The sequence below is a fragment of the Saccopteryx leptura genome, chromosome 1, assembly GCF_036850995.1.
Source record: "Saccopteryx leptura isolate mSacLep1 chromosome 1, mSacLep1_pri_phased_curated, whole genome shotgun sequence".
NCBI classification, from domain to species: domain Eukaryota; kingdom Metazoa; phylum Chordata; class Mammalia; order Chiroptera; family Emballonuridae; genus Saccopteryx; species Saccopteryx leptura.
The window spans coordinates 384,085,007-384,110,546 of NC_089503.1; the positions used below are offsets into that span (position 1 = coordinate 384,085,007).

The window sequence follows — 25,540 nt, forward strand, 5'->3', positions numbered from 1 at the left end:
GGACAGACACTGCCCCCAAGCGTCTCTCCCAGACTCCTGTATTTGCTCTCCTGAACTTTATTTTCCACTATTAAAGATGGAATGGCTGGTCTTGCCGGAGGAGGAGAGCTGCACCGCCGAGCCCTGGGGGCACTGCAGGCTGACTATGACCTTGCAGGCCTGGATCTGAACCTCCTCTTCCGGGTGGATGACCAGGGCAAGCAGCCGGTCCGCCAGTCGTGACCCATCCCCGAAGAGAGCCTCGTGCAGAGACCGCTCGTTGTAATGCCACTGCACGGCGCGGTAGTGCGGCGTGTTCCGGCCCTCACTCAGCCGCTCGGCAAACACCAGGGCTTCGAACAGCAGGCTCCCCGGCTGTGTGGCCTGGAACAGGTTCAGGAAGTTGGAGTGCACCTGTGATAGGGCAGAGACAGGATGGGACATGAAATCCAAGGTAAGTCCCAAAGTTCTTCCAACTTCCTGTTGCCTCCACTCCTCGGGACACCTATGTTTCAGATTCAACTACATGGGTTTGGGGGGATTTTTTGGTTGGGTTTTTTTTGTTGTTGTTGTTTTTTAGTTTCCTTTCATTGTCACTGTCTAATATCATCATACTGTGGTCATAAAACATGAGTGATTTGGTAATAATATTGATTCTAGGAAATATGATGAACTTTGAAGTTTAAGGTGTGGTTCATTTTTCTAAACATTCTGTGTGTTTGAGAAGCATGTGCGTTTACTTATTCTAGAGAGTTCTGGGTGTGTCTAATGGCTCAAGCTGATTTGTGTTATTTCCAGCAAGATACCCGGAACTCTATAGTTTTTGGTTTTCATCTATTCCTTGCCAGAAGAGAAATTAAAATCTTCCAAATCTTCCACTGTGGTAGTAGGTGTGTCCGTTTTTCTTTACAGTTATTTAGCTGTGAGAGAGAAGGCAGTCCTGCCGTTTGTGACAACACGGATGGACTTTGAGCACATAGTGGTAAGTGAGACAGAGCTCTGCCAAAGAAAGACGAATGCTACAGGGAATCGCTCTTATTTTTATGTGGAATCTGGGAAGGAGGGAAGGAAAGAAGAAAGGAAGGAAGGAAGGAAGGAAGGAAGGAAGGAAGGAAGGAAGGAATGAAGGAAGGAAGAAAGAAAGGGAGGGAGGGAGGGAGGGAGGGGGGGAGGGAGGAAAGGGAAGGGAAGGGAAGGGAAGGAGGGAGGGAAGAAAAGAACAAAAAAGAAAAGAATAGAAAATAATTCATATAAACAGAGAAAATGATCGCCGGGGTTGGGAGGGAAACAAGGAGAGCTGGTACAAGAGTACAAACTTTTGGTTATAAGATGCATAAGGTTTCAGGCTTTAATGTAAAACATGGTGACTACAGTGGATAACACTCTATTAGATAATTGAAATTTGCTGAGATGTTGGAACTTAAATGTTCTCACCAAACCCCCTCCCAAAAAAAGATGTGAGGTGAGGGGTGTGTTAACTAGATGGTGGGAATCCTTCACGATGTGTGTGTATATATAGATACAGATCAAATCCCCACAATGTATACTTTAAATAGCTTACGATTTTATCTGTCAATTATACCTCAATAAAACTGGGGGAGGGAGATTTTTCTCGTAATCCTATCAGAAATTGCCTCTTATATTTTGAGATTATGTTATTGGGTTTGAATAAATTGCTTATTCCTTCTGAACCATTAATTATTATGCAGTTACTTTGTCTATTCCTAACGATGGTTTTTGTTATAAGTAACTTTTCCCTAGTATTAAAATAACCACATTTCCCTGACCGACAGCGTGGGTGTGTTAGAGCACAGTCCTGTAGTGCAGGCTGTTGCCGGTTTGATTCCCGGTCAGGCACATTCAGGAACAGATGGATGTTCCTGTCTTTCTCTCCCTCTCCCTTCCTCTCTCGCTAAAATGAATAAGAAAAAATTTTAAACAACTCCATTTACTTTTGTTTTGCCCCCTATGTTCCTGATTCTCGGGGTTTAGAAAGCCCCTCAAAAGAGAGGCCCTCCCTCCCAACAACAGAATCAATTGATCCTGACCCTATTGGGATCACAGAAGAGGGCGGGGTCTTCCGTGTGTCCCGTGCGTGCGGAGGCGGGAAGAGGACCGAGGCGCCCCCGTCGGGGCTCAGTCTGCGAGGCGGGAAGAGGACCGAGGCGCCCCCGTCGGGGCTCAGTCTGCGAGGCGGGAAGAGGACCGAGGCGCCCCCGTCGGGGCTCAGTCTGCGAGGCGGGAAGAGGACCGAGGCGCCCCCGTCGGGGCTCAGTCTGCGAGGCGGGAAGGGGACCGAGGCGCCCCCGTCGGGGCTCAGTCTGCGAGGCGGGAAGAGGACCGAGGCGCCCCCCTCAGGGCTCAGTCTGCGAGGCGGGAAGGGGACCGAGGCGCCCCCGTCGGGGCTCAGTCTGCGAGGCGGGAAGAGGCGGGAAGAGGCGGGAAGAGGCGGGAAGAGGACCAAGGCGCCCCCCTCGGGGCTCAGTCTGCGAGGCGGGAAGAGGACCGAGGCGCCCCCCTCAGGGCTCAGTCTGCGAGGCGGGAAGGGGACCGAGGCGCCCCCGTCGGGGCTCAGTCTGCGAGGCGGGAAGAGGCGGGAAGAGGACCAAGGCGCCCCCGTCGGGGCTCAGTCTGCGAGGCGGGAAGAGGACCGAGGCGCCCCCCTCAGGGCTCAGTCTGCGAGGCGGGAAGAGGACCGAGGCGCCCCCGTCGGGGCTCAGTCTGCGAGGCGGGAAGAGGACCGAGGCGCCCCCCTCAGGGCTCAGTCTGCGAGGCGGGAAGAGGACCGAGGCGCCCCCCTGCGAGGCGGGAAGAGGACCGAGGCGCCCCCGTCGGGGCTCAGTCTGCGAGGCGGGAAGAGGACCGAGGCGCCCCCGTCGGGGCTCAGTCTGCGAGGCGGGAAGAGGACCGAGGCGCCCCCGTCGGGGCTCAGTCTGCGAGGCGGGAAGAGGACCGAGGCGCCCCCGTCGGGGCTCAGTCTGCGAGGCGGGAAGAGGACCGAGGCGCCCCCCTGCGAGGCGGGAAGAGGACCGAGGCGCCCCCCTGCGAGGCGGGAAGAGGACCGAGGCGCCCCCCTGCGAGGCGGGAAGAGGGCCGAGGCGCCCCCGTCGGGGCTCAGTCTGCGAGGCGGGAAGAGGACCGAGGCGCCCCCGTCGGGGCTCAGTCTGCCTGGGGCGTCCACGGGCCTCCCGCCCCGGGAGCTGAGCCGGCTCCCAGCGGCCCGTCCTCACTTCCCTTCTCACCTGGCAGTTGAGAATGTCGTAGAGCAGGTCGTTCTTCTGGGCCAGGCTGCTCAGCAGGCGGAGGGCTTGCACCTGAAGAAAGGAAGCAGCCACGCGTGAGCCGGCGGCTGAGTCTGCGTCCCCGCAGAGCAGACCGGCCCGGCCCCCTTCCCCCCGCGGGAGGCTGCGCCCGGGCCGGCCACCTGCGCCAGGATGTAGTCGGACTGAAGGATCTCGATCAGGGCGGGCATCACCCGGCGCAGCTGCGGGTGTGCGAAGTCAGGCAGGCTGAGGCTGTTGAGGAGCCGGAGGCCGGCCAAGTGCAGTTCCGAGTCCCAGATGGTGGACAGCAGCTCCAGGACCTTGATGGAGTGTTCCTGGAGGGAGCGGGGGGGAAAGGTCTGCTGTTCTACGATGGCCCCCAGCACTGCCCCGGCCTCCGCCTCTACTCCTCCCCGCCCCGGCCCACGAGCTCGGAGCCGAACCCCACCGACGAACAAGTCCCTCTCCCTGACACTCTCAGCAGCATCTGGCCGGTTGACCATTCACATATTCTTGAAATTCTTTCCTCGCTTGGCTGCTCTTCCCCAGACTTCCTTCCCGGGCCCTGGGCCCAGCCCCTTCCCCTCTCTCTCCGTGGCTCCCTAGTGCCACCGCCCGGACTGCGCGCTGGGTCCCACCCGTAGGCTGATGCCTTCTGAGTTTGTTTCGAACCTCTCCCTGAACTTGTCGTATCTGCGGATGCCGATTCTCACTAAACCTCTCCGAGGATGAACAGGCTCTCGGCCCGAGCCCGCTCCTTCCACGCCCTTCCCTGTCTCAGCTGGCCCGTCCACCTTCCTTCCCTTGCTCAGCCGAAGATCTGTGGTCCTCCCTGACCTCTCTTTCTCTCACGCCCTCTCCCCAAGCCTTCAGAAAACCCTGTTGGCTCTACCTTCAAAATCTATCAACAATCAAGCCGCCTCTCACCACCCGCCTCTCCCGCTCTGTTCCAGCCCGCTGTTCTCCCATCCCACCGCTGCCCTAGCCCATCTCCCGGCTTCCACCACCACCCACCCCCGCGTGCCGCTTCTGAGCAGCAGGCTTGTTCAAGACGTGCCGCTTGTCCGCTCAAGGGTCCCTAGTTCGTGGAGCGTGAAAGCTAAGGTCCTTACAGTGGTTTATAATCCGACATGCTCCACCCCTCTCTCACTGTTTCCTCAGCCTGACCTCCTAGTCTCTCCTTTGCCTCACGGTTCCCATCACAACAGCCTCCTAGCTGTTCCCGGAACATGCCAGCTACACATCTGTTTGGGGGCTTTCGCACAGGCTGTTCCTTCTACTTAGAATGCTCTCACTCCTGATATCCGTGGCTCCCTCTTACCTCCTTCAGGACCTCCCTGTCACCTCCTGCTACTAGTGCCACACCCTCCCACCCAGCCTCCCTCATGCCCCTTTTTACTTTTCTCCATCATACTATCACATGGCTAACACACTTTTTATTTTTTAATTTTTATTATCAAATAATTATAAATTCACAGGCAATTGCAAAAAAAAAAAAAAAAGTAGTTCAGAGAGGTCCTGTGTGCTTTTCACCTAATTTTCCTCAATGGTGACATCGGGCACAGTAGAACACAATATCAAAACTAGGAAATCAGGCCTGGTCTGCGGTGGCGCAGTGGATAAAGCATCAACCTAGAACGCTGAGGGCACCGGTTCGAAACCCTGGGCTTGCCCGGTCAAAGGCACGTACGAGAAATAACTACTATGGAGTTGATTTTTCCTGCTCCTCCCCTCACCCCCCTTCTCTCTCTCCTCTAAAATCAATAAATAAAAATCTTTAAAAAAAAAGAAAAACAAAGCTAGGAAATTGGTATTGGTACCAAGTGTGTGTATAGTTCCGTGTCATTTTGTCACAGGTGTGGATTCATGTAACCACCGCGAAGTCGACAGATGATCCCACCAGAACTGTCTCAGCATCACAAAGGTGTCCCTGTGGGATCCCTACAGTCACCCCTCTCCCCACCAAAACCGACTCTGACCACTGGCAACCACTGATGCGCTTTCTGTCTTATCATTTTGACATTTGGAGAATGTTACAGAAATGGGAGCATACTTCGTGACCGGCTGAGATTTTTCCCCGCTCAGTATAATGCTCCTGAAGTCCATCCAGGTTGTGTGCACTGCTTCTTGTTACTAAGTAGTGTGCCGCGGTGCGAGCGACCCATGTGTCCGACTATCTATCTCCTGAGACACATCTGGTTGTTTCGTTCTTGACTATTTCAAACAAAGCTCCTAGAAGCAACTGTATACAGGTTTTTGTGCAAATGCAAGGTTTCATTTCTCTAGGATAAATGCGCAGGGGTGCAATTGCTGGTCTGCATGGTAAATGTAGAGCAGTTAGATTTTTTAAGAAACTGCAGACTCTTTTCCAGAGTAGCTGTCAGGCCGTCTTGCATTCCCAGCAGCAATGCCTGAGAGATCCAGTTTCTCAGCATCTTCACCAGTATTTTTTTTAGAGTTTATTTATTCATTTTTAGAGACAGAGGAGAAAGAAAGAAGGGGGGAGGAGCAGGTAGCATCAACTCCCATATGTCCCCTGACCAGACAAGTCCAGGGTTTCGAACCGACGACCTCAGTTCACCAGCATTTAGTTGTAAGTAACTTGGAGTTCAGATGATCTAAAAGGTGTCCAGTTATATTTTATGGTGGTCTTAGTTTGTATTCCCCAACGGCTAGCGATGTTGAACATATTTTCATGGGCTTATTTGCAATTTCTGTATTGTTTTCATTAAAATATCTCTCGCCCTGGCTGGTTTGCTCAGTGGTCCCGGGTTCGATTCCCGGCCAGGGCACACAGGAGAAGCGCCCATCTGCTTCTCCACCCCTCCCCCTCTTCTTCCTCTCTGTCTCTCTCTTCCCCTCCCGCAGCCAAGGCTCCATTGGAGCAAAGTTGGCCCGGGTGCTGAGGATGGCTCTATGGCCTCTGCCTCAGGTGCTAGAGTGGCTCTGGCTGCAACCGAGCAACGCCCCAGATGGGCAGAGCATCGCCCCCTGGTGGGCATGCCGGGTGGATCCCGGTCGGGCGCATGTGGGAGTCTGTCTGACTGCCTCCCCGTTTCCAGCTTCAGAAAAAAAAAAAGAAAAAAAAATACATATATACACACACACATATATATCTCCACATCTTCTGCCCATTTTTAATTGGATTATGTTTTTGATATAGAGTTTTCAAAGCTCTTTATAGGATCTAGATACAAGTCCTTGGTCAGAGACGTGGTTTGCAAATATTTTCTCCCAGTCTGTAGCTTATCTTTTCACCCTCTCAACGTGGTCTTTTTATTTTTTAAAGATTTTATTGATTTTACAGAGAGAAGGGGGGAGAGTGAGAAGTATCACTCATAGTTGCTCCACTTTAGTTGTTCACTGATTGCTTCTCATATGTGCCTCGACCAGGCAAGTCCAGGGTTTCAAACATGTGACCTCAGCATTCCAGGTTAACGCTCTATCCACTGCGCCACCACAGGCCAGGCTCAACATGGTCTTTCATGAAGCAAATGTTTTTAATTTTGATACACTCCAATTTATCCATTTGGTGTCATTTTTTTTTTAAGAGAGTTAGAGAGAGGGATAGATAGGGACAGACAGACAGGAAGACAAGAAGAGAGAGAGATGAAGAGCATCAATCATCAGTTTTTCGTTGCGACACCTTAGTTGTTCATTGATTGCTTTCTCATATGTGCCTTGACCGTGGGCCCTCAGCAGACCAAGTAACCCCTTGCTGGAGCCAGCAACCTTGGGTCCAAGCTGGCGAGCTTTGCTCAAACCAGATGAGCCCACGCTCAAGCTGGCAACCTCGGGGTCTCAAACCTGGGTTCTTCCGCATCCCAGTCAGAGGCTCTATCCACATCACGTGTGTGGTGTCATTTTTACAAATTCTTCATCAATCCCTAGGTCCTCAATATTTTCTCTCCTTTCAAACTGCAAATCCACCCTCACCCCAGCCTTTCTTACCGGCCTTCTTGATTTTATTTTTCCCCGTAGCACTCGTCACATGAAACACAAACGCAGATCTTACTCTGTGTATAGCTCACCTTGCCCTGCTAGAAGCAGAAGTTCTACTGAAAAGTCTTTTTCCTGTTCTGTTCACTACTATGTCTCCTGTGCCCAGCACAGTGCCTTGGTGCAAAGTCAGTGCTCAATATGAATTCATTGCCCTGGCCAGGTAGCTCAGTTGGTCAGAGCATCTTCCTGATATGCCAAGGTTGTAGGTTCGATCCCCACTCCCACTAAGGACACATACAAGAGACAACCAATGAATGCATAAATAAGTGGAACATAAAATCAATGTTTCTCTCTCTCCCTTCCTCTCTCTTTCTAAAATCAATAAAAAAAAATTTTTTTTTAATCCTTTAGCCTGACCAGGTGGTGGCACAGTGTATAGAGCATTGAACTAGGATGCAGAGGACCCAGGTTCGAAACCCCGAGGTCGCCGGCTTGAGTGCAGGCACATCTGGCTCGAGTAGAGGCTCACCAGCTTGAGCAAAGGGTTGCTGGCTTGAGTCCAAGGTCGCTGGCTTGAGCAAGGGGTCACTGGCTCTGCTGTAGCTCCCGGTCAAGGCACATATGATAAAGCAGTCAATGAACAACTAAGAAGCTACAATGAAAAATTGATGCTTCTCATCTCTTTCCCTTCCTGTCTGTCTTTCCTTATTTGTTCCTTTCTCTGACTCTCTGTCTCTGTCAAAAAAAATAAAATCCTTTAAAAAATGCATATAGGCCCTTGCTGGTTAGCTCAGCAGTAGAGCGTTGGCCCGGCATGTGGAAGTCCCAGGTTTGATTCCTGGCTAGGACACAGAGTAGAAGCACCCATCTGCTTCTCCACCCTTCCCCCTCTCCTTCCTCTCTGTCTCTCTCTTCCCCTCCCTCAGCCAAGGCTCATGGGAGCAAAGTTGGCCTGGGCACTGAGGATGGCTCCGTGGCCTCTGCCTCAGGCACTAGAATGGCTCTGGTTGCAAAGGAGCAACACCCCAGATGGGCAGAGCATCGCCCCCTGGTGGGCATGCCGGGTGGGTCCCAGTCGGGCCCATGCGGGAGTCTGTCTGACTGCTTTCCTGCTTCTAACTTTGGAAAAAAATAATGTGTATATGTATACATTTGTTGAATGAATAAAGAGATCTTGACTTCTGACATGAGAGATGCCTGGACCAAGGGGTAGCACTCAAAATAGGTAACCTCACAAGTTGTATCTTTGTGAGCCACATAAGAGGGAGACAAGAATCCTGGGGTGAGGACCACAGCATTCCCATGGGAACACTGCTCCTCCCAGCCCCGCCCCCTCGCTGCCTGCTGAGACCTGGAGGACAGGTAGGATGGGGGTTCAGGCAGACAGAACAGCGGGTGCAAAGACCAAGGAGTGGGAGAGCATGAAGCACACGGTGTAAATGGCTGGGGTGGGAGCAGAGAGGTGGAGAGTCTCAAGGAAGACCAGGCGGGGGGACGGGACAGACCCCTCTGGAGAGGGTGGTCTGCCTTAGGGAATGGACACGAGCTTCACCCTGGATGTGCTGGGTTAGAGGACCCCTAGGCTGTCTAAGGGGAGCAGCTGGCCATAGGCCTGGAGGTCAAGGGAGCCCCCAAGTTGTGGACAGAGACACAGACGAGCACACCGAGATGGCAGCTGAGGCCAGGGAGTGGCTGCTCTCGCTGGGAGAGGAGAACAGGGCGCAGGGCCTGGGGTACAGACCCCAGCGGGAGAGAAGGAACGGTGATGCCCGGGGGCTTGTGGAAAACACAGCTCCCCAGTTGAACTGGACTACAAGTACGGGGGGGCAGGGACTGCCTTTCTAAGCAGCTCTCTGGGCAATTCTGATAAACTTGAGCAGCACCGTCTTTGTGAAAACAGAGGACTGAAGGATGGAGAGGCAACACAAAACTGAAGACCCGGAGGCCTGTTCTCCCAAAAGAGGTTGATGCAAAACAATTTAAAGTGTGGCCTGACCTCCGGTGGCCCAGTGGATAAAGCATCAAGCTAAAGCACTGAGGTCGCTGGTTCCGAAACCCTGGGCTTGCCTGGTCAAGGCACATATGGGAGTTGATGCTTCCTGATCCTCCCTCCTTCTCTCTCTCCCTCTCTCTCTCCTATATCTAAAGTGAATAAATAATATCTTTTTAAAAATCTTTAAAAATAAAATCTTTCAAAAACATTAAAGGGCTGGGGAGGAAATGACGCCGCGGGAACACGCACGTAGGGGGGGGGGGGCGGGCGGGGGGGCGGGCGGGGGGGGGGGGGCGGGCGGGGGGGGGGGGCGGGCGGGCGGGGGCGGGGGGGGCGCACTGACGGAGCCCTTTCCCCCAGACGGTCCGCTCCGGCAAGCACGCCCTGGAGGAAGTCTCCCGTGTCCACAGGGAGATGTGTACAAGAATGTTCACGGCTCAGTGTGCAAACCACTCCAACGCCTGCCCCGGGGCACATGGATAAAGAAAACCGCAGTGGGAAAGAAGGACACAGAGCTAGTAGCCACATCGGTCAGGATGAACCTCAGCGCCCAGGAGGTAAGGCCTACCATGCCGTGCAAACGGCATCCTTCCAGATACAGGAAGCTTAAAAACGGGCCAAACTGGATTTTACCTACTAATTGTCCGCTTTGCCTTTATGTGGTAGGCAGACAGACATGAGCAGAGAAAGGACTATAGGCCGGGTACAGAAGGCCACCAGGACAGAAAGCCCCGGAGCCTAGCAACAGTCAGAACTAGGAAAACAAGGACCCTGCCCCCCACCCCCCAGAGTGACCTTTCCTCCCTTAGCTGGTCACGTGGTGTAGACCTCCCGATTTCATACTGCTGGTTATGGGATTCGGACCCTCCCCTGCCCTTTCCTCCCCTGGCATATTGCTGGTCATTTATTTGGTTTAGACCCCCTTAGAGAAGGAACAAACAAGCAAGCCAGAGAACAGCGCTTAAGGATTAACCCCTGGAGATAACATCTAGGCCTCAGTTAAGTTTCGGCTCCGGATCCAGAAAAGCAGCAAAGCCAGACAAAAGAAAGACTGACCTCAGGGACCAGCTGCACTGACTAAGGACCCTGTGCCTGGCACTTGGGCACCGACCAGTCATGACCCTAAAAGAACACGCCTGGAACGCTAAGGCATATGCTCTTGAGGTCGGCCCCTAGGACCTCCCCTACAATCCCCATCCTTAAAATCCTTTAGGACTGAGATTGCAGGGGGCTCTCCCTTCCGGAGCACACCCACCCATGTCTCCCCCTCCTCCTCCTCTCCTTCCTCCCAGGTGCGGTTTCCCTGCCTCTCTTTCTCCGAAGCTCTAAGGCAGTGGTAGTCAACCTGGTCCCTACCGCCCCCTAGTGGTGGTCAACAGGGTCTCTGCCGCCCATTAGTGGGCGTTCCAGCTTTCATGGTGGGCGGTAGCAGAGCAACCAAAGTATAAATAAAAAGATAGATTTAACTATAGTAAGTTATTCTATAAAGATTTATTCTGCCAAACATAGCGAAAATCCGACATAAAGTACTTGGTAAGTAATTATTATTATATGTTTTAACTTGCTGTAACTCTGCTTTATAAATTTTATAAAGTAAAGTGACTTCCCTACTTTATAAATCACCATGACTGTGGAACCGGTGGGCAGTTAGAAAATTTTACTACTAACAGAGATACAAAAGTGGGCGGTAGGAATAAAAAGGTTGACTACCCCTGCTCTAAGGGATCCCAGGAGACTTGCAATCAGGGGAGCAGTGGGCAGCGGCAGCTCGTCCCTGGCTGACCCCCTGCACCTGTCTCCAAGGTCCCCTTCTCTCTCATTTTCTTCCTGCGCGGCCAAAAAATTCTTTACTTGCGGCCCTGTGTCTCTTGATGGGATCCGTTCTCTCAAGAAGACAAGAACTGAGGTCTCGTCGCCCCCCCCCTGTAACACCGCTACCGTACAAGAGGGTCCGGGCGGGCACAGTAACACCGCAAAGACATCACGGACCTGACAAGCAAAAATGCCAGGGAACGGTCCTGTGGCTGGGGCCGGGGAGGGGCCTCTCGCCCACGGTCCCGTTCTAGTTCTTAGCCCGAGTTCTGGTGGTGCCTGTTCTGTGTTACTGTTCATTCTTTCTACTGTCCACAAACGAAGTGTTCGTAAGTTTTAAATACTGATTTTCAGCGGGGGAGAGCTAGACCATTTATTCGAGAGAAGTTGGGAGGTCAAGGAAGAGGGATTTTTGTTGTTGTTGTTGTTGTTGTTGTGCTTTTCAAGATGGGAGGGACTAGAGCGAGCTGAATACCAAGGCAAGGAGCAGGGGCGGTCACATCAGAGAGGCCCGCGGGAGAGATGCCCTCGGACACGGACACGGGATGAGAACCACCACGGAGACGAGCGTTGACACTGACCGCAGACAGGAAAGGACCTGCGTGGAAGCCAGTAAGGCTGGGGGCCCCGAGAGCAGGAAGCCGGGGTGGGGGTTCGGGCGTGGAGAATGACATTTGGGGGACCAGATTTTCTCCTCAGGGGCCCAGCCACCAGCCTTCGTCCCCGGTTTCAGGCACAGAGCTTCTAAAATCCTTGCAGTCTCCAGATTGGAAGGGCTTTCGTTATTCACGGGGATTCCCTTCCCGTCACCTCTGGGTTTATGCTAATGAGATGACTCCTGGCATATGTCCAGATAGCGTCTGGATGGGGGGGGGGGGGGGGGCTGGTGGACAGAAAAGACCAAACCTTAGTTTACGGGTTGAGACTTTGAGCCCTATCCCTGACCTCGGGGGAGGAGGGACAGGGCTAGAAATTGAGTTCAGTCCCCCATGGCCGATGATCCATTGATCCCCCCTCCAGGGTGAAAGCTCCAGAAAGACCCCCCAGTGACCGGTTCAGAGAACTCCTGGGTTGCACACGCTGAGGTGCCCGGAGGGAGGCGAGCCGCGGGAAGGCCTAGAATCTGACCTTTGCCCCATATGTCGCCCTACGCATCTCTCCCCCTCGCTGCTCCTCCGTGGTAGCCTTTAGAATAAACCAGCAAAGGGCAGCAGGGTTTTCTTCAGTTCCGAGTCATGCCAGTAAACCATCAAGCCTGTACAAGGAGGCCGTGGGGACCTCCGAATTCATAGTCGGCCAGTGAGAAGAGCGGGGACTGGTGACCAGCATATAAAGCGGGGGCCGGCGGGTGGGAGTAAGCCCTTAAACCTGAGTCAGCACTGGAGTGAACCGTAGACACCTGGTTGGGGTCAGAAAGAACCGGGGGGGGGGGCTTTCTGCTGCTTGGGGCTCTGAAATCCTCCTAGAGCCCCAGGTCAGTCCCACCCTGAGAGTCAAAGGCTTTCCATGACCCTGCTGGGAATCTGACCACCATTCCCCCACTTATTTCCAAGGAAAAGCCTATTTCTGGGTCAATAGACTCGGACCCAAACAAACTCCTGGAACCTGACCACTTATCCCATGCCTGTTCAAGGACCCAGGGACTACGGGCGTCCTGTGTACCCTGCCCCACCACGTACGTGCCCCTGGGCTCACCTGAATTTTGAGCTTGAATTTTCTGAAGCCAGAGAAAGCTTTGAGTGTGTTCAGAGCCTGGGTCTTGACACTGTTGTCCTTGTCATCCAGCATGCAGCCCACCAACATAATGTCCTCAGTAGTACAAGCAGAAGCCTAGGGTATATACCGAAGAGATCAATGGAAGAGGCAGGAGAAGTGGGTGTCCTAGACCCAGTGTGTCCCCCCCCCTCCCCCCCTGCCATGTCACCAAGACCCCTCCGCACACAATCCCTCCCACTCTCATCAACCAGAGACAGGTCCCAGGACACAGTCTGGCCAGTCAAGGGGGCAGGATCGGCTGGAGCCCCCGGGGACTCCAGCTGAGCGGGAGGAACCGCCGGCCCCCTCTCCTCTCCTCACCTCGGCCTCCAGCAGGTACACACAGCGCGTGATGCTGTGCAGGATCATGCTCTTGGCGTACTCGTCCTGCTTGCGCTCCAAGGAGTTGAGGAGCCGCCGAAGCTCGCCCGAGTCCCGACCTTGCCGCTCGCGCTCGATGGCCAGGCCTAGACAGCAACCCAGCCCAGGTCAGGCTGCTGCGGGGACCCAGCAGGGGTGAAAGAATGGTGCTAGGAAGAGGGAGGGCGGGGAGGACCTGGGGACACAGCTGCTTTGCCTTTGCAGAAGAGCCTTCTCTCTCTACGCAGGACCACCGGGTACAGTGGACCAGGTGTGCATTGCTCAAGGCACCCTAGCTATTGCTCTGTTACCGCCATCCTAAACATCGCCATTCCCAATAGTGACTGTAACAAGTTCCTGGCACCTGCGGTGTCACGGAGCATCCCATCATCATTGGTACGTGGCAACGATATGCTAGCAGATGGTGATAAAACGCCTTGCAGAACGGGTGCCTCTTTTTACTTTGCCCAAAGCTGTCCTATGAACTAGGGGAGGCTCTGGGCAGGGAGGCTCCCCAATTCTCCCTTGCGGACACCAGCTGCTGCCCGATCCCCACGCGGTGGCGGCATGCTGGCAGCCACAGCGGGCGGAGAAGAATGTGAAGACCAGTCAGATGGAGTCCGGAGGCTCCCCTTCAGGTGCTGCTCACCACCCAGGCCCCCTGAGCCAGGGTGGCTTTCAGGAAGTGGAGAAGAGAGAGAGGAAGGAAGGAGAAACTTGGAGGAGTCACCTTTGGGCCCCTCCCACACTAGAGGCCCCAGGAGCGGGCGCCTCCGGGGGCTGAGCCTGTCCCCAGGGCCTGGGCACTCACGGGCAATGCAGGTGGGCGAGGCGGTGGAGAGAGGCGGCTGGCACTTCATACCAGCCCTGACGGCCTTGTAGAGCAGGTAGACGGCCGTGGCACCTGTGGCCAGGCCCACTACGCTTTTGCGAATGTCCAGCTGCTTCAGGTACTGCTGGACCTGCTGCTTTCCCATGTCCTCAGTACCACCATGCGCCCCGAGGGAGCTAGGCCTGGGGCACTGGGTAAGAGCCTTCTGGAATCAGAACTCTGGCAGGGCCAAGAATCGGAATCAGAACTCAGGCAACAAAGGAAACTAGAGAAATGGTGGGGTGGAGGGTGGTCGGGAAACAGGGCAGCCAGGGTGCTTGGGAGAAGAGCCTTCGCCTACAGGCTGCAGGAAATGAAGGTCAAGACTCGACAGGAATTAAACATCTGGGGCAGGAAAGATCTGCATGTCCCCTTTTCTCCCAGGGAGCCAGGTTGGTGGGGCCCCGGCGGTGGCTTTGGACGCTGCCTTCCTGCCATTAGAGGGCAGCAGAGATCCAGTTTCTGGGCTGGGCCTTTGGAAGTTTCTGGGAGGAGGGTTTGGGGTGTGCCCAGTGGCTGCCCCAGTTCTCTCGCTTCTCTGGCCCTCCTATCTTCCATCTCTTCACCATAGATGCACTGCTGGGCCTTGGGTACGTCCTGAAAGGGGGGACACACTCTATAAAGTTCAGTAGGGTCTTGAGGCAAATCCATCATCTTCCAGCGTTTGCACGATCTCCTACAGTGTACACTGACCTGTGCGACCAATGGTCTTCTTTTCTTTAGAGAGAGAGAGAGAGAGAGGATGGGAGAGAGGTGAGAAGCATCAACTCTTCGTTGCGGCAACAAGTTGTTCATTGATTGTTTCTCAATATGTGCCTTGACTGGGGGGGAGGGTCCAGCACAGCAAGTGACCCCTTGCTCAGGCCAGCGACCTTGGGCTTCAAGCCAGTGACCTTTGGGCCCAAGACAGCAACCATGGGGTCAAGTCTATGATCCCATGCTCAAGCCGAAGACCCCACACTCAAGCTGTTGAGCTCACGCTCAAGCCGGCGACCTTGGGATTTTGAACCTGGGTCCTCAGCATCCCAGGCCAACACTCTAACCACTGTGCAGCTGCCTGGCCAGGCACAACCAAATGCTCTTGAGGGCGGCTGTCTGCATCTCCAACATCCAACACAGTCCTGCACTTAGCAGGTGCTCAAATCATGACTCCGTCATTCTTTGAAGACTTGAGAGTGAAACAGTGACAGAGAATCTGGACACAAGGGCTTCAGGCCCATTTAACCAGTGTGAGCCTGGAGGAGGAAGGGAACTGTGCTTGCCTGGGTCTCAGGTTCTGCATGTGTAACCTGAGGAGATCCCGATGTACCATTCTAAATCTCCAGGACGTTGCCTTGAGCGTGCGGTCGCCAGCTTGAGTGTGGGACCATAGACATGACCCCATGGTCACTGCTTATGCCCAACGTTGCTGGCTCACTGGCTTGGCTGGAACCAATATGAGAAAGCAATCAATGAACAACTAAGGTACTGCAAATATGAGATGATGCTTCTCATCTCTCTCCCTTCCTATCTGTCTGCCCATTCCTGTCAGTCTGTCTCTATAAACAAAACAAACAAACAAATAAATAAAATTCCAGGATCAAAGTTTGGGTAGGTCTGTGCCTTTAAACCATGGGGGCCTAAACCTGTGAGTACTGTGTCTCCACCTCCCCCCACCCCCAGCACACACACAGAGCAGGACAGGGATTGAGGCCTTCTCTCCAGTCAGGAGATGCCACCAGCCTGGAAGATGAAAGCCCAACCTCGGTCACCACTAGGATGGGGCAAGTGAGGCCAGACCCTTTCCTTCTCCTCCTCCTCATGTGACCACAGCTGCTGGCCCTCGCCTGCTGGTACAGAACCAGGAGGTGACAAGCCCCACACCAGGCCCCTGTGCAGAGCCAAGCATTCTGCACCAGAACAGGGCTTCATCTGCCCGGCCGTGAGCTCCCGTTGGAAGGCTCTGGGTCCCGGGCCGACCTGGGCTTGAAGGAGATGGGGAGTTAGGAGAGCAGCCCCTCAAGGACGCCACAGCCAGCTGGCCTGGCCACCACAGCCTTCCTTCGTCACACTGGGCCCCAGGCAACACTCTGACATGGCCATTCTCTTCGTTCTGCTCTGTGACCCTCACACCCCAAGCAGACATGGCGCTCACATGTTTTTTAAAGGCCTCCAAAGGAGAACTCTTTCTTGGCTCTAATCTAAGGCCTTTCTGCTGCTACACCTGAAGCCCATTTCCTTTGGTTCTGCCCTCAGATGATTCAAAGGGATTAGAGACAGAGACTTCCCAGTGTGACATATCACTAGTTCATAGCACAACAGAAAAATAAAGAGAAACATCTGCTTGCTACTGTAAAGTCGATGACTGTCCTTTCTGGGGAATGACCGCATTTGATTCAGATGATGTCTTTCTTAGTTTGAGGAGATTTAAAATATACTCGCAGGCCCTGATCAGTTAGCTCAGTCAGTTAAGAGTGTTGTCCTGAAATGACAAGGTTGTGGGTTCGATCCCCAGTCAGAGTACACACGGGAAGCAACCAATGAATGTATGACTGAGTGGAACAACAAATGGATGCTTCCCTTCCTCCCCCCCCCCCCCTTCTACTCTCTGTCTTTGAAAAAAAGAAAAATTAAACCCTGGCCAGATAGCTCAGTTGGTTGGAGGGTCCTCCTGGAGAATGCAGAGGTTGCCGGTCCGACTCCACAGACAGGGCACACACCGGAGCAGCTCGGTGTTTCCGTCTCTCTCCCTGCCTCTCTCTCAAAATAAATAAACACATGCACTTGCTTTATGAAATTATGGTAGCTGTGCTTTAAATATTCTTTTTAAAATGTAGTTTGCAAATTACTTTATTGATTTTAGAGGGAGAAAGGAAGGGAGGGAGAGAAAGACCGATTTGCCGTTCCACTTATTGATGCATTCCTATCTGTGCCCTCACCAGGCGTTGAACTGACAACCCTCGCATATAGGGAGGACATTCCAGCCAACTGAGCTACCCCCCATACACGTCGTTGGCCCCAAGTTTCACACCTGCCCTCCCCAGGGCAGAAGGAAGGGGCTGCCCCCGCCATCTGCACCAGCTTTCTGCCTTCAGCTGGAGTTCCATCCTGTTAGGTGCAGTTTGGTTCCGTGAGCGAGTCAGCTCCCGCCAGACTGCCAGACCTGAAACCAGCTCAGTTACCGATTTAGCTTCTCGGTTTCTTCATGCTGCATTTACCCCATCAGTAAAATGGGAATATACCACCTACATGGTGCAGGGCGGAGGGGGTTGTTTGTGGCGATAAAGATTAAGTACTGAGAACAGTGCCCAGCACATCGAGTTCACCAGACGCTATGATTATAGTTACTATTTTAATCAGGTTTCACCCGTTATAAAAACGTTGGGCATGGGAAGGCTGTGAGCACATGATGGTGGGCCTCCACCAGCTACACACCATTCGGCCCCTTCCACTCACCCTCCACCGCTCCCACCCCTCCCACCCCAGTCTTCTTCAGCCTAATCGAGCTCAACTCCTGTAACCCATCGAACTGCCTTGAACAATTCCAAATTCGAGGAATTTGAGAAACCTAATATGATACAGAGGGCCTAATGTGCAGGATAGAGTTCTAGGTCATTCCAGAAGGGGACTCAGGAGGGGCCCAATGCTTGCGAGCACAGAAGCTAAGGGCAAGGAAGATTACTTTATTCGCATGAAAAGCCTTTGGAGTCCGACCGGCTTGAGTTTGGGCAAATTCCACAATCCGAGTCTCAATTTCCTCCTGCGGAACACGGGTCTATTAATACCTACCATTACCGGGAAGTGCAGCAGTCAGGAATCAATGTGTTATGACTCGGTGCACACGAGACGTTCAGCACGTGCGAGCTCCCCCCACCCCCCACCCCGCGCACAAAGCCAGAGCAGTGAGGAAAGGATGGGGGGCCGGGCCCCGTCGAGGATCCCTCACTCTCCGAGCCTGTCCCCTCCCCAGCCAGCTCGCACCCCGGCCCAGGAGCAAGATTCGGGGGCCTCCCGGCGGCCGGTTGCTCTCTCGAAGGCGTGGGGACCGCGAGCGGAGGGGGCGGCGCCCCCAGAGGAGGAGGACCGGGCCGGGGTGGAGGCCGCGCCTCTCCCCGCCCGGGGCCTCCCTCTCGCCCTCCCTCTCCGTCTACCTCGCCCCCCCGCCCCCTCCGCGCGCATCCGGCGACGGGCACAGGATGTTCTTTCGCGCTGGTTCCCCACACCCCCCGCGCCCCCGCTCTCACTTTCCCTTCGCTCCCCCTCCCCCACCCCCGGAGCCTTAACTCCTTCCCTCCCGCGCTCCGCAGCCCCCTGGGACGCCAGCCTTCCCACGCAACCCCCCCAGGAGCCCGAGGGCTGCCCCGGGAAGGGAGGACCTGGGCTGTGCTGGGCTCGGGCTCTCGGGATCCAATGGCTGGCCGGGGGTGAAGGGGTGGAGAGGGGCCCCCGGGCCAGAAGCCGGCCGGCACCTTCCCGGCCCCTCCAGTTCAGCGCTGGGGAGGGTGTTGCGTGTGTGTAACCGCACTCCAGGGAGCCACGCGCCCAAGTGGGGCGCCCCGCTGGGCGTCATTAGCTCCAGGCCTGGCGGAGGCGGGAAGAAGGTCAAGGACCCCAACTTTACCCTCTCCCCTGGTTGGGATAAGGGGCCTGGGCCTCCCGCAGGGGACGGAGGTGACGCCCCTCAGGGTAACGTCACTGTTGTCAAGGCAACCGGGGCGGGGAAGCGAACTGGAGCAGGCGAGATGAGACCTTCGAGAAAGAAGGCTTCCAGCGACATTAGCACTCCGGTGGGGGTGGGAGGGGGCGGGGGGCGGGCTTTTCAATCTTTCCGAATTCATTCGCTGGTGGAAGGACAGGTTGTGTTTGCTGTTTCATTCAACAGTTCATTGAGCTTGAACTAGGCTTGAGGCCATGGTTAGGCACTGGGTGGCCCAGGCCCATACGGGTTGACTTAGGGTAGGTTAGCCAAATATCCGGGGTTACTTCCATAGTAAGACTGTAATTATAAATGATGTTCCTTTTCATGCTTAGGTGTCTTGGGGCGTGTGTGTGTGTGGTAGTTAAGGAACCTTGTCGGGAAATTCAGGGAAGGCTCCAACCTGGCAGGAAGAGAAGCTATTTTCTTCTCACTATGCAACGGGCACCGCCTGGGCATTCTCTGTCATCTTTGCCCCTCATTCCGCAAGTATCACTACAGCCTTTTACAGATGAAGAAACTGGCCCAGAGAGGTTGAGAAACTTGCCCAAGGCCAAACAACTTAAGTGTTGGAACCAGGATCCAAACCCAAGTTTATGTGGCCTCCAAAGTTTGATGGTCCCATCCCATCTTATGCTTCCCTATTAAAATAAATAGATATTAAATAAATAAAGACAGTCCATTGCCATAAAGGAGTTTATAATCTACGGGGTTGAAAGTACTCTAAGTAATAACTACAGCTAATAACTAAATAAAATATTGAAAACATTTGAAGGCAGCTCGTAAGGATCAGAGAGGGAAGTTGATAGCAAAATGGCCAAAGTGGGGCGGTGATCACCAGAACATTCCGACAGGAGGCAGATTTTGAGCTGGGTTAGGAGGTGGTGGTTGGGGGGGGGGGGGGCAGGCATGTGTGTATCAGTGCGTGTCTGTGTTGTGTGTGATATGCTTGCTGCCAAGAAATAGAACAATCTAAGGGCATCAAACCAGGGACCCAGGGCTAAGCAGGCTGGAATCTCCAATGGCAAGATCCCACTGTAAACCCAAAGCCGCTGCTTTGCGTGCACTGTCCTTACTGCCTCCCACCTCCTGAGTGGGTTTATTTCTTAGTGGAGCAGAGGCTCCCAGCAGGCAGCCGCACGCATTCCACTCAGCACGCAAGGTCTCTGCCCTTGGTATTTGGCTCAAACTTGGATGTCGGCTTCTCCCTTCCCCACCCCTCTCTGAAGATTTTGGGAAATGAAAAATGGCGGCTCCTCAAAACAAAAGGGCCTGAGGGAGCAGCAGGAAGCCAACAGACTTGATGGGACTGGAAAACCAAGTCTGGAGAGAGAACTGTCAGGGTGAAAAAAGAGCAGTCAACCTGATGGGTCCTTTTGCTGCCCTCCTGCTCTGTGCCAGCTCCGGGCGGTCCTGCGGTCCAGGCACACCACGAATGAATCGGGTCCCTTCAGAGGGAACCCACGGGTTTGAAGTTGGTGTACCCGGTGCACTTGACGAGGGGTCCCAGATGGGTAACGTACACAATAAACCGTCTGAGAAAGACTGTTCCAGCAGGGTGTTTAGGAGGAAGGAAAATCCTGGGCAGAAAAGGGCAGTGTGGCAGCTGCTGTGGGAATCTGGGCCAAAAGGAAGAATCTACGGGGTTGGAGAGGACGGGGTGACAGAAAAATAACAATGCATCTAGTAATAAAAGCAACAAAGAAGAATTTGGTCATAGATCAGATATTGGATGGTGAAGGAGAGAAAATAGTTAAAAATCAATCCACCATCATGGTGATTTGGGGGGACAGCAGGGTCATGGTGGGCAATGCAGAGACGCCGGTGTGAGGAACACGATACGTTCGGTCACTTCTAGGCCATGTGAGCGCAGGTGTCCCGACGGCCCCTGAGCTTGGAGACAGAGAAGTCCGGAAGGGCTGCATTGGGAGAGTGGTTCTGTTACTACAGGTATGCAAACAGCTTCGGGACAAGCACTGACCTGGGATATCAGGGGCAGATTTCATACATCCAGTAGAAGTTTGAGGTCAAGGACAGGGAAGTTACCTCCTGACTGGGAGATTCCAGGAGTGCTGGCTGGGCAGGCAGGTGCGTGGGAAGTATGCCTGTGTGCGTGGGAAGGTGGTCTGTGGCCCAGGCCTGTGCCGGCATCCATCCCCACACCTCTGGCTACAGATGAGCCTCTGGGATGTGAGGCGCTTCAGCAGCCTAGGGTCCCTCCCCCAGCCCCACCCTTGAAGGCCCTGAAGCCCTGGCCTGTTCTGACTGCCAGGGCCTTTCCTGGAACTCAGCAGAGGACGGAGCCCCTCCCTGCCTGCCCTGGCACACGCGAGGCACAGCGTGTCCTCTGGGGTACCTTGCAGACACCCCAGTTGGCTGGGGCGTGGGACAGGTCCCGCCCTCCAGGAAGAGTCCTGCTCTAGGCTGCCATCTGAGGTCCTGGCCCTGGTTCATGCTCACGGTGGCCCCCCCCCCAGACCACAGGGTACAGCAGGTACAGAGGAGGAAGCTCTGTGGCTAGATGGCAGGATTCGTGGGTCTTTGTTGTGGCTTTGGGTAGGAGGGTGGGTAAGGCAAAAATGCAGGGTCTCAGGCTTCCTATCACCTCCCACCTGCTTCTCCCTCCCTCTGAGGAAATCTTCAGGGGCCTGGTGGTTTTCAGGGGTGGGGACAGGAACACACTGAACTCTGGGTCAGCCAAGGACAGAGATGGGGGAGGTCTTTTTGCCCCATATCCCATTTCTCCCAGAATTCTCTTCCTGGGCTCCTGACCACCCTAGAACAAATTTCCACCTCCATCTGCAACGGAGTTACATCGTCCAGAGGCCTCCCAGAATGGTGCGGTTTGGAGGAAATTGGACATGCATCCAGCAGCTGTAAACCCGGCCACACCTGCTGGTGGGGTGAGGGAGTGCCCCTCCCACGTGGGCAGAGCCTGCTCTGCTCAGGCTGGGGCTTGTGAGCCGCTGTAATGGAGGGGCGAGACGCCAGAGGCGTGCGCCAAGCGGCCACGTGGAGGTCCCGAGCGAGCGACAGGCAGGGGCGGGAGCCGGAACCGGAGCCAGCCGTGAGTTCGCCCCTCCCGCTTGAGAGTCGGTCGTCGCTGACCGCAGGCTGCAAGAGCGGTTTATCTGGTGAGCGAGCACACCCACTTACCCAGCTGCTGAGTCAGGCTGTTCTCGCTCCCCGCTCGCCGCCCGCTCGGGACATTGTGTTCCAGCCCCGGCGCGCTGGCAGCGGGCCCAGGCGCTCACACCAGCCTCCTCGCCCTGTTTGTGCTCGCGGCTTGCGCTCGGCGCACAGCCTCCCCGCCGCAGCAACCGGCGGCGCGCTGGGGCCGGGGCCGGGGCCGGGCGCGGGTCCCGGGGACGATCGGGGGTGGCCGTGCAATCCCAGGGACGCGCGCCTCGGCCTGGGGCCCCCGCAGCCTGGCACGATCACCAACCTTAAAGAGCACCCAGACCTATCCATCCCCCACCTGAGCCCTGGTGGGGAAGCCCAGGCGCGTGGGGCCTGGAGTAGCACAGTGGGGGGCGGGAGCGGACAGGTGGTGCAGCTCCACCCGGGAGAAGGAGCCACTGGGCTCCACCGGAGCTCGGCCCAGGAGTCGGCTGGTGGCTGGCTGGGAGCGCGCCGGCCCCAGACTTGGGAGACCTGGGATGCGGTCACGTGACAACGGAAGCCGGTTAGAGGGGGCCGATTCGAGCGATCCCCCGAAGGAGCTCTTCGGCTCCTTTCCAGATCCATGCTTCACACCAGCCTGGAGACTGCAGGGACTCCCAGGAGCTGGCAAAGCAAGCCCGGCCCTTTGGGGTAGTTTGGGAACCCCCTGGAAGGACGCCAGGAATGGGAAGCGCCCAGTCACTGATGGGTGGGAACAATAGTAGGGTGGAGGAAGACAGGCCCCAAACAGGAGCCCCGACTCCTCCCTTGGTTCACCCCCAAAACCAGATGTATTCAGAGTCACGTTTTCTCCTTACCCATCCATCCTTCCGCAGAAAGATAGCACTGGGTGCTGGTCTGCAGGTTCCTCCGGCTCCAGACAGGGACTCACACACTGAGCACCTAACGCATGGAAGCCTCGCTTGGGTCTTTAAATTAAAATTTAAAAATTAAGGCACCATTCCTAAAGTCCTTTGTTTTTCCTCCTTCCCACCTCACGGTTGGCGGTGCCATTTGCCATGCCAGGAAAAGCCAGACTTCCATGTCTACCCATCTTCACCAGCTCTTCTCAGAGAGCCCAGTTGGAACAGCGCCAGCCCCGTCTGCCCTCTGAAGGCCCAGCACACTGGTCTGTACCTTTCCGCACAGCACAGCGTGTGGCCCGTCTCATATTCTGGAGATCTGTTTACTAATCCTGTTCTTCTAACCAGATTAGAAAGGCCTGGAGGCAGAAAGCAAGTCTGGGCCTTTGAGGCCTCCCCCATCACTCCCTCAGCGCATCCCCCACAGGCCAAGCTGGGCCCTGGAGTGGACGTTCGATACATGTTGGGTGTATTGAAATGATTTCCTGCCCTTGGGCAGTTTGCAGGCCAGTTGAAGAGACAAACACACAGTGTGTGAGGTTAAATAATAACCCAGACCAGCAGGTGGTGAGTACCAAATGTTTGTGAGAGCCATAGGGACGGAGCGGGAAGGAGGGGGTGATACAGAGAGGAAGATCCCCGGAGGTTCTAGGCCTTGACCTGCGTCTGTGGAGGAGGAGAGAGGAGGCGTGGAGGTGACTCACACGGGCTGATCTCACAGACCTGCCTCCCTGCTAGGCACTTGACATGCATTATCTCTAATATTGAGGGGGGGGGGTAAGTTTGGAAAAAGTGGAGGGGACAGTGCCCAAGCCAGACCTGCCCAGAGCCAACCAGAGCTTCGAGGCAGCTTTGGATACGGGCTCCCCACCCTCAGTCCCTGGGCACTGTCTTCCCTGGCCTGCCACACCTATACACTCCACCCAGGAGGGCTGCCCAGCACTGACTGCCCCGCTCTGGATACACTCTGGTCCCACCCTGCTGAACAACTGGCTGTGTGACCTTGGGCAAGGCACTTCCTTCCCTACACCTCGCTATCATCTGGACCTCCACTGGAGCGCTCACAGGCTGTGACTCCGAGTCCCAGCAGTGCCACCCCGCACGTTATGTTACCTGGGCTGCTGTGGCTGGCTGCCGCCCCAGAACCCCTCCCCACCCACCCCCACCCCTGCTCCTCGCTCCCTCCCCGTCTGGAGCTGCTAAGTACATCGGGTACAGAGTGTGAGCAGGGATAGTAGGTTTCCTGTGGTTGCAAAAGCAACAGCGGGACTTTCCCGGCAGAGCGGGCTGTGGGAGAAGTGGGGGAGGAGGAAGCAGAGCCAACCTCGAAGGAACCTCCGCTCCCTTCCCTCCCATCCTCGCAGCTCCCAGCTCTCAGAAAGGCTGGTACAGTTTGTTACGCCGCCGAGGCTGGAATGTACCGTGTGTTTCGTATGGCCTCTGTCCAGGGCTACACTGGCCGCTTTATATTTATACTTCCTTCTTCTTCGGCCCTGGCAGACTGCTGTCCGTCACCCCTGCCCGCAGTCTGCCCACCTCCCACCTGACCACCTCCCCCAGCCCACTGTGGGTCCTGCTTGGGCTCTGAACTCTTGTAGGAGGGATGCAGAGAAAGCCCGGGAGGAAAGAAGTTGGATTCTGGAAGCGTGAAGCCCCCAGCCTCCTTTCTCTCGCCCCATCACCCAGCCCTGAAACTGCCTCCCAGGCCGTGGGTGCCCTGCGTTAGGTCTGAAGGTTCTGTGGTGGGCCTGTGAGGTTGACCCGCCACTCCTTGCCACCCGAGCACTTCCGTGGTTCTTGATTCCAGCTAGACTTGTGAGCTGAAGGCTCTATTTAACTTGCCACCTCCTCAAAAGAAAAAAATAATAATTGGCAGACATGCTAATCCATGACCCTTCCCCATCAGTCACAGAGAACACAGCAGAACTGGGGGCTGGGGGCTCCGACCTCCTTAACTCTAGGAGTCTGCCTTCCTAGCAGATGCTGCAAAACGGAATTTGACACGTGGTGACTTAATGATATTCTGATTGTGACAAGTTTAATCTCCTCAAAGTGGCTGAGATATTCAGAGATTGATTTATGATCTGGCCTCCCCCACACCCCCTCAGGAGCATGTGGTATTTTTCACGTAAAAGCTAGTATCGATCACTTCCTAGGGACCAAGCATTGGGCTCTGCTTTATTTACACGAGCTCGTGTAGTCATCGTAGCAACAGCCCAGGGAAGTAGGTACTGCCGTTCGCTCCCTCTGACAGCTAAGGAAACTGCGGCTCAGAGAAGTGACAGAGCTAGGCCGTGTGACTGACGTCAAAGGCAGAACTTCTGAGTGGTCTGCTAAATTGCATAGATTGTACAACCAAATCCTAAACCTTCCATGTTCTAAGGCCAAGGGCCACCACCATCGTGGCCATTCACATGCAGGTTCACATTAGATTCAGGCAGACGGTAAAGAAACAGTGGAGCCAAGAAATGGTGGGCCATTCCTTTATTAAAGTCTCACACCGGCTGACAAGCAAACACACAGGGCTCCCGAAGCCACTGACACATTCTCCGGTTCTTCCTAGAATCAAAGGCCCCACCAGTCTCAGCGGAGCTCGCAAAAGCCCCTCACCTCTGGTTCCCCATCTGCACACCTTCATTCTCCCTGTTCTCTCTCTGCAAACATAGCTTCCTCCCTCTTCCTCTTCTTCTCAACCTTCTGGTGCAAAAACCTCTCCTCCAGCGCACATTAGCGAGACAGTAGCCCTTCCCAAGCAGGAAGGTTAATTTGCAATTTCACAGATCACATACCTGGCCGCTGCCCAGCACCATTTTTAACACTAAAAGTGAGCAAACACAAAACATACAGATTTTTTATTTTATTTTA

The 25,540-nt window shown here is 54.9% G+C and overlaps 1 protein-coding gene and 2 long non-coding RNA genes across 5 annotated transcripts in view; 1 reads left to right on the forward strand and 2 right to left on the reverse strand.

Annotated features, from left to right (window-relative positions):
* Positions 1-23,224, reverse strand: ARMC12 (armadillo repeat containing 12). Of its 3 annotated transcripts, XM_066359582.1 has the most exons (9): positions 22,950-23,224; positions 22,631-22,741; positions 17,637-17,714; positions 13,916-14,692; positions 13,066-13,211; positions 12,685-12,819; positions 3,404-3,577; positions 3,222-3,293; positions 1-393 (listed from the first exon to the last, which is right to left on the reverse strand). In XM_066359582.1, exons 4-9 carry the CDS (start codon positions 14,079-14,081, stop codon positions 58-60), a joined length of 1,029 nt encoding a protein of 342 aa, XP_066215679.1. In that variant the 5' UTR covers positions 14,082-14,692; positions 17,637-17,714; positions 22,631-22,741; positions 22,950-23,224; the 3' UTR covers positions 1-57. The 3 variants fall into 3 exon arrangements, 1 of the variants encoding a protein (XP_066215679.1); XR_010748138.1 differs by lacking the exons at positions 1-393; positions 3,222-3,293; positions 3,404-3,577; ... (2 more) ...; positions 13,916-14,692; positions 17,637-17,714 and adding an exon at positions 19,332-20,569 and having other exon boundaries at positions 22,631-22,715; positions 22,950-23,193; XR_010748137.1 differs by lacking the exons at positions 1-393; positions 3,222-3,293; positions 3,404-3,577; ... (2 more) ...; positions 13,916-14,692; positions 17,637-17,714 and adding an exon at positions 19,332-20,569 and having other exon boundaries at positions 22,950-23,191.
* The window catches only part of LOC136387667 (uncharacterized), a 14,414-nt gene continuing 9,702 nt past the window's right edge, over positions 20,829-25,540 (forward strand). Inside the window, exon 1 of the long non-coding RNA XR_010748140.1 lies at positions 20,829-21,784. This is a non-coding gene — a long non-coding RNA (uncharacterized lncRNA). The remainder of the gene's footprint in view (positions 21,785-25,540) is intronic.
* LOC136387669 (uncharacterized) overlaps positions 25,474-25,540 on the reverse strand; it is a 5,652-nt gene continuing 5,585 nt past the window's right edge. Inside the window, exon 3 of the long non-coding RNA XR_010748142.1 lies at positions 25,474-25,493. This is a non-coding gene — a long non-coding RNA (uncharacterized lncRNA). The remainder of the gene's footprint in view (positions 25,494-25,540) is intronic.